This window comes from Pygoscelis adeliae, unplaced genomic scaffold, assembly GCF_000699105.1.
Source record: "Pygoscelis adeliae isolate BGI_AS28 unplaced genomic scaffold, ASM69910v1 Scaffold8, whole genome shotgun sequence".
NCBI lineage: Eukaryota > Metazoa > Chordata > Aves > Sphenisciformes > Spheniscidae > Pygoscelis > Pygoscelis adeliae.
Window position 1 is genome coordinate 1598046 of NW_008825260.1, and position 8475 is coordinate 1606520.

Consider the following 8475-nt stretch of genomic DNA (forward strand, 5'->3'; position numbering starts at 1 on the left):
GAAAGAGTGCCCCTGTTGATGGAAAGTTGCAGTGTTAGCACACTCCTTACTAACGCTAGGGAGAGTGATAGAAAACTACTGTAGTGCTGGGCATGTGCTTCAAGCAGAGGCTGGAGGACACTAGAGAATATAACTGTAGACACAAATCCATTTGAAACTATTCACCCAACAGCTTTTTTTTAATATGATTCTGCTTGTGTACTCCTTTATGGGAAAGCAAATGTCTTGCTTGTAATCTTACAGCTGTCCTATGTACACAAGAGAAATTAACTGCTAACAAAAATCACCAAGTGGGAAGATACAATGAGTTGCTAAGAACTGCAAGAGCTTTGTCTAGTGTTCCCTGCAGCAGGGCTGGGTGGAGAAGCATTAGGAATGTATCAGTGTTTCTGATTGTAATTAGTAACTGATTTTCTACACTATAGAAAGGCAAAGCAGGGTTCTACTTCATAAGGAAACAGGTCTGAATAGATCTTCCATAACAGTAAACAACAACCAATTCCTATTTCAGAAATTAATAATTCAGATGATCCCTACAGATCATGTTTTCAGTTTGCTGGTAGCAAAATGTGGTGGCACTTAGTCTCAATGAAACAAATGAATAAGAGGAATCTCTTATGCATGTTTCATTGACACAAGGGATTTATCAGATCTAAAATCAGAAGATGGGATTGCCTGCCCTGAAATGATGACATCTTAAACCTCTTGATTTAAAAAAAAAAAAAAAGTCCTTACTGCTCTTACAGAGGTCGCTTGTGTATTATGGAATGCTTCCTAACTGTGTCTTTCACATCAGTAAACTGACTTTACTGCTTTAAATCAAATATCACATTGGAGCTACTTATCTTAATAAGCTTAATACTTATTGTCTGATACCACTATCAGTTGCAAGGGAATTTATCATGTCTTTTTCACATTGTCAAGTTAAAGTGATTGCTGCTTTTTATCTCCAGATATCTACTGCCAACAGATCTCTAGCTTAGCTTATTTTTTCTTCTTATTGGGCGGAGAAAAACAAACAAAAAAACCCCTGGTGTGGAATGTACATACCTATATTAGCAATGTGCAGTAACCCAGCAACGCCTTTGGCTGTCCCTGCTGATGGACTGTGTGTGGCGTTTTCAGAACGTTTTCTTTCTTCTTCCTCGGTGCCATCTGTCTCTTCGCTGGGGGTTCTTTCCACCAAACAGGTAACCACTGAACAGCCACTCCAGCGAACTTTGGAAACCTCATTCCTTCCCAGTCGTAAGAGTCTATCCATTCTCCAAAAGGACTTGGCATACGCTTTGTGAATCCATTCATAAGTATTGGTCTTGTCGGTCTCGTCATTGCCTGGTTTCTCGGAGAAAATCTTCTCTTTTTCCCTGTAATCTGCCTTGATTACTGTGGCGAAAGAATCTAGAATTTGCTGTTCATCCTTACTCTTTTTGTAGGAGGAATCCATTTGAGCAAGCTGGTCAAGAAATAAAAGCGGAAGCTCTGCTGCAACTGTTTCTGCAGCTGCCACGCCGTGAGAGCCATCAACTAACCCCAGAAAACACGTATCTGACTTATTTCCATAGTTGTTGAGCACAATGAATCTGTCTTCCGTGTCTCCCTGCCATGCGGAATTTTTATCTTGGCAAATTGCTAATGCTTTTATTAAAGAATTATTTACTTCCTTAAAAGTGCTGGGATTGTTAATATTAGCAAGATCACAATATGATGTAGGAGTGTGATTATCCATAAGGAATTCAAATGAATAATCAATTTTCTGCCTATGTGTCTCAGAATATTTAGGAATCTTGGTCAATTCTGAAATTAGTTTCTGTCTCTGAGCCAAAAGTGTTTTGTTGTCAGTCTTTCTTTGTGGGCTAGCAAAGCCCAGCAAAGTTAGGGCTTTGTGGGTTTTTTTATGATAAAGAAGGTGGTATGGATATATTGTTTGTTGACATGCAGAGCAAAAAATTGAAATGCGCTTGGAATCATCGTTCTCACGTGTAATTGTGACTTTCTCCAGGTAATCTTCCTCATCTCTGGAAAGTTCAAAATCAGGTGGGTTTGTTTTGTCCTGAGATGTTTCCTCCCATGTCATTCTGTAAAGGAGTTGAATATGTTTAGTGTTTTCATATTTTCATATTTCAATATTTTAATATTAGGTAACACTACATTTACCTAAGCCTTGTTCTCACTCTCTTATAAACTCTGAATTGCATCATTGTGTACTAATGCAAACATGGTCAAGAAACTGGGAAACCCATGTGAAATTGTATAAAAATTGTAACTAATAACTATGTTAAATATCAGTAATACAGCAAATTTAAGAAGTGAAAAGCTTGGAAATACAGAGTTCGTGACACAATTTAGATTATGCTTGTACCTAGTGAGGTTTCAGTCAGTTGTTTCCTCCTTGTGATTCAATGCATAGCCCCTGTGCCTTCACACTGTTAGAACTGTAAATATGATGTTCCTCATCAGGAACATACTGTTTATCACTTTCCAGACACGATAGTGGAGTGTAATTCCTACATGAAAAAAAAAAAGGCATATTCAAGATTAAGATTAAAAAAAAAAATCTACCAGTCTTGCGTGGGAAATAATGAAATGGGGTCGGAAGCACTGGTGTATCTCTTTAAGCAAATCTCACTCTCATTGCTATCAGTTTTAGTTGTGAGGACTTTAGGAGTCACCTGGAAAAAAAATTATACCATTGTATTTAGGCACACAGAAGATAAATTACATTTATGTGGACAATATTCTATTTTTTTTCTTGCTTACAAGGGCTAGGTTTTGCAATGTTCGTGTTCCTTTAATGTAGGATGGATTTTGAATGTGTCAGTTTCTGAATCAAGAAAGCATAATGAAGAACAAAAGTATTATCGAATAGACCAAGCAGTGTTTGAGCTTTTAGGTCTGTGGGAAACACCCCGGCTCCTTGAGCTGCGAGACCTGCGAGCAGCAGCACGCGCCCTCTGAATTCTCCAGCCGTCGGGGTGGAAGGAGAGGCACGCTTTGCAACAGAGCTCGCGGGAGAGCAACGAGGCTGAAAATGCGGAATTGAGGCCAGGTACTGTAAGGACATCAGAGGGTCTAGTCAGCACAAGCCTCTCTGCCCGTTCCCCAGCCGAAGCTAATCTCTTCCTCCTGTCCCCATGCACCTCCTTTCTCCCACTTCAGTGCCTTGCTCCAGACTCCGTCTTCAAACCGGTCTGTCTGTCCTCGGTCTCCTTCCTTGATACTGTCTTACCTCCCGAGTCCTGGGACTTCCCCTGTTCCCCGCACATACATTCTCTCAAATATCTAGTTCCAAATATTGCTCCTACTGCTAGCGATGGGGATATGCGCATAAAAAGACACCTTCGGTCTTCTCCTGTTATTAGCAAAGGGAGCACTGAGCGCCAGGACAAAATGCAAGGCTATTGCTGGGTCTGACACCTGGTGCTACAAACCCAAGAGCCAGAGCTCTTGGTAGAGTAAGGCCTAGTGAGGCACCGCCTGACAGAGGCCAGCCGGTGCAGAGGGGACTGCCTGAATTCAGCATCTACAGACTGGCATGTCTCCACTCAGCCACTGGCAAACTGATGCTTCTTTTAAAATATTGTAAATTTGGATAAATTTACAAGAATGACAAAAGGTGCACCACTGATGCCATCTCAGCCAAATTTCCAAGCCCTAGGTTAAAACCTGACAGTCTTGGGGGTTCTTTATAAAATAGTTATTAGAATTTTGGTTTAATACATGCAAAACAACATATTTTTCAAATCATATTCTCAGAAACAGCTAAACCATATTACCTGGAACTTTTTCAAATGTTCTGCTTCCGGCTTGGAAAATTTCAGTACGAACAGTTAATATCTGGCAGTGTTTTACATGAAAAAAAAAAAGTGGTTTTTTTTACATGAAAAAAAAAAGTGTTTTACATGGCACTGAAAACATGAGGCAACCCTATTGGTAGCAGCACTAATAATTCTGCCCATAATTTGAAATTAGTAAGAAACCATGTAAATATCAATATTGCTTAGGCAGTAGATGAAATTGTTTGAATGGCTACTGAGTCCTACAAAATGATGTGCAGCTAAGCCTTACAGCTGTTTGCACAACATCCTCTCCCCCTAGATCAGCACATTTCATGTACAGACACTGTAATAACATACAAAACCCTCACACTGTCTGAGAAGCTCAGCTTGCCACCCTACACATCATCTCTTCAAGTATGAAAACAGTGTTTACATCTGTTAATTGTGTTTATTTTATTTAGTGTTTAGTATTTATGTGTGTATGGATGAGAAATCAGCCCAAAATGTATTTATTACAGACTTCTATCCGCTCTTCTGAGATTTCTGACTTTCAGTTAACCTTTGTTAGAATCATAGAATGGTTTGGGTTGGAGGGGACCTCAAAGATCGTCCAGTTCCAGCCCCCCTGCCGTGGGCAGCGACACCTTCCACTAGATAAGGCTGCTCAAAGCCCCGTCCAACCTGGCCTTGAACACTTCCAGGGATGGGGCATCCACAACTTCTCTGGGCAACCTGTTCCAGTGCCTCACCACCCTCACAGTAAGGAATTTTTTCCTAATATCTAACCTAAATATACCCTCGTTCAGTTTAAAGCCGTTACTGCTGTCAATCCACCACCAGGGCAAACAGCAGTGGTTTAGCAGCGGTAATATTCCACAGCCACATTACAAGAGTAGCCTTTGGTAATTTCATCCGGCTTCAACCTCATCCATTTTCTGGGGCTCCCTCTTTAAACGTGATACAGCCACGCCTTAAAGTAACTATTTTGCAACTTGTTGTCTCTTCCAGGATTTCAGCTGGGAAGTACGTTTTCTTCTCTCACTATTTCTGTTTGTCACCTCTGGGTTATAAGCATTTCCATGATTTGTTTTTCAAGGCATGCATTTTTCTCCTGTGGTGACAGTTGTTTGACAAAATTCCTTCAACTGTTTGAGAATTACAAGAGCATTAAAAGACAAAGCCCCAAGCTCCTCCAGCTCCAATTAATCTTAATACACCTTAAAGAAGCAATTGCCTCTGATCAGCTGAGGTAGACCAATTATAAATTTTTTAATAGAAAATCTCTTCTGTAGAAAGTAATACTGACTAAAGTATTAGTAGAGCCACTTAAAAAAACCCGTATGACACTGTAGTATACCTTGTCCTTGCAGAGGTGAGCTTGCAGGTGGCTACAGCTCTCAGTCTGCTGTAGGACCAGTTTATGGGAAAGTCCATCTCTCCACAAGAGGTGAGCATCAGCCTCCTTTAGAAATGCCGCACCACTTTAGCGGGGCAAGTTAAGGAGGTATGTGATTAAAATTGCAGCAAAAGATATGCTTGTGCAGACCCCTTTTCCTTTATTCTGCATAGGTTGAATTTGAGACTGGGAGATCGCACAAGCCTCTTCACTGCCGTCATCGTGATGATGCATTCAGGAGTGAGAAAAATTAGGACTAATACATACAGAAAATCTGGTAAGCTGCTTTTTGTCAGCCTTTTAAATATGAACCCATTTTATATTAGGTGTATATAAAAGCCCCTTGGATTACAGACAGGAAACCAAGAACTTTCAAGAAAATGTTAGTTTGACCTCAGTAAACTTAATTCTTAACAAGCATACTTTATAGGTGTTTATATCTCAGCAAGTGGCTGTAAGTGCTAACAAATCACAATTTCAGAGCACCAAAACTGTCCCACTTTATTACAATGCGTAAATAACCAGGATAATATACATAATACTTCATGCAGAACAACAAGATACGCTACGACTCTTCAGTTGCAATCATTTTGCTCATAATTATTAAAAGGGCAGTCCTGATCTTAGTTTTTTATAGTATGCATACACTGCTTACGGTAATAGCTGAAAACCTTGTAAAAATTAAATAAAAAAGGAAACATTTCCTTTGTTGATCTCTTATGAAGTAAAAAGATTAGTCTGTATTTTCTTATCTCCTTGCATTTCCCTCATCGGGAACAGATACAGACTCGCAAATTTTTTGCTGTCAGGTTAAAGGATAACAGTGAAATACCGACAGCACAATACATGAAGCTAAAGCACTCTCAGCCTCAGAGAGCAAAAGATAAAATTCAGCTTTTTAGCTCACTGCAGTTTCCCTGTGCCTATTTAGGGAGCCAAAACCCAGCACTGTTTAATGTTCTGAGCTGAAAATAGAAGCAGATAAAAAAAAATTAGGAGAGAGAGAATGGGGAGGGAACCACAGTTTGAGATTGTGTGTGTTTTCAAGGGCAAAAGTCCTATTTACCGTTTGTGTCACAGGAAAGAGCCTCTTGGTGAGTGCTTAGTCCTGCTGCTAGGAAAGGGAGGCTGCTTCACCTCTCTGCCGTACGCTGCCCTGTCTGTAAGAGGGGCAGAACACGAGACTGCAGGCCAGGGGCTCGTGTGGCAGAGGATACCATCGTCCCAGTAAACCTTGCATTTCTGGCAACCTTCCCTAGCTGTGGCACTTGGGAGTTGCCTGCTGTTCATATAGCAAGGCAAGATTATTTTCTGTTTCTACAGTTTGGCACTACAATCTCATTTTTTAATTAGTGAAGATGTCACTAATTGAGCTTCGAGAATCCAAGATCTGATTTGTATCCAAACAGCAGAGTCCCATATGCAGTCATCTCCCTCTGACACATGCCATTCCTGTCTCCACCCAGAGTATGCTTCTTCCTCGCTTACCTTTGTCACAGTCAGCACTTAACTTACTCTCTAGTCCTGAACTCCTTCCTCCACGAGTTTTGTTTTTTTATTGTTGTTATTTGCTACGTATTTGTGGTCTTAGAAAATGGTGACTATTAGGGATGCTGAAACCAGCACTGGGAAGATGCCTGCTTGTGACAGGAGGAGGCAGAGAAGGGCTGTGTGATGTAAAATGGAGGTCACAGTCTACCCGAGCTTCTCATCACAGTATTATCCACTAATATGTATAAACAGGCCTCGCTGCTGCAAATTCTTGCTGAATGAGCACCACCTTCCTTGCTCGTCTTTTCCCTCTTCCCTGCTTTACTTTTTGCCATGCCTTTTCTCTGCTCGTGCCTCAGCCAGCGCTTCTCTCTCGGTCCCCCTTTTCCCATGTGCCTGTGATGCCACGATATGGCTTCGTTGCCTCCACGCATTCAGCCCTGCTCCTCTCCTCCTGACTGATTTCCCTCCCCTCCGCCCATCACACAGTTTGGCAGCAGCACCTCCCATGGAAAATTGTTCACAAATGCATCATACCCACTTACAGAAACTGCGGCGGGGACTCTCGGCATGGCCAGGACTGTCTTTCTCCGAGCCGCAGTGTGCCTGATGCCACTGGCCCCTGCCAAGGAGCCACCACAGGTGGCCAGTGAGGCTGTAGTATTTGCCATGGTGCAGCTTGACAGTGCTGTGCAATGCATGCCCTGCGGCACAGCCTGAGCCAGCATCTGCTGTGCAGGTGCTGCCTTTAGCAAGTCCCAGTTTTACATGGCCACCTTTGGCCAAAGCAGTGACGAGCTAGTATCTTATGTGAAAACTCTTATGTAGCCTTTCTTAAATGCATATAAACCCCCTGAAAAACTCTTCACCTTAAAAGACAAACTCGTTTGCTAACGCAGCAGCCATGCCCTACACCTTCCACCAGTTTTAGCAGAGCTGCCCCTTTCATTCTCCAAAACCATCTGCAGAGGGAATGATGCTGAAGGAACAAGACATCTTCTCCCAAGTGAGCCAACTTAGGTGTGCATAGTAGCCTACTTACTGTATCCCCAGAAGCAATGATGCAGCTTCAAGGAAGTTTTGTTATGAAAGGCGTGGCAAGAGATAAAGATGGACCTAGTGAGTCACAGGAGCGTGTTGGGGGCAGAGCCTGCCTTCGTGACTTGGGAACGCTCCCACCCCTAGACCTGATAATAGGCAAGAAAGAAGGAAGTGATTAATAATTAAAATAATTATGGAATAAATTAAGGTTATGGAGCAGATCATCTTGAGTGCCATCACGTGGCACGTACAGGACAACCAGGTGATCAGGCCCAGTCAGCATGGGTTTATGAAAGGCAGGTCCTGCTTGACTAACCTGATCTCCTTCTACTGACAAGGTGACCCGCTTAGTGGATGAGGGAAAGGCTGTGGATGTTGTCTACCTGGACTTTAGTAAAGCCTTTGACACTGTTTCCCACAGCATTCTCTTGGAGAAACTGGCTGCTCATGGCTTGGACGGACATACTTTTCACTGGGTAAAAAACTGGCTGGACGGCTGGGCCCAAAGAGTGGTGGTGAATGGAGTTAAATCCAGCTGGCAGCCGGTCACGAGTGGTGTTCCCCAGGGCTCAGGACTGGGGCCACTTCTGTTTAATATCTTTATCAATAATCTGGATGAGGGGATCCCTCATCCAGAGGGATGATCGAGCGTACCCTCAGTAAGTTTGCAGACGACACCAAATTGGGTGGGAGTGTTGATCTGCTGGAGGGTAGGAAGGTTCTACAGAGGGATCTGGACAGGCTGGATTGATGGGCCAAGGCCAGTGCACG

General features: G+C 42.5%; 1 protein-coding gene across 1 annotated transcript in view; it reads right to left on the reverse strand.

Annotated features, from left to right (window-relative positions):
* PP2D1 (protein phosphatase 2C-like domain containing 1) overlaps positions 1–2074 on the reverse strand; it is a 5750-nt gene extending 3676 nt beyond the window's left edge. The window contains exon 1 of the mRNA XM_009329510.1: positions 1051–2074. Coding sequence (XP_009327785.1) covers positions 1051–2074 — 1024 coding nt within the window. The remainder of the gene's footprint in view (positions 1–1050) is intronic.
* Positions 2075–8475: the final 6401 nt, after the last annotated feature.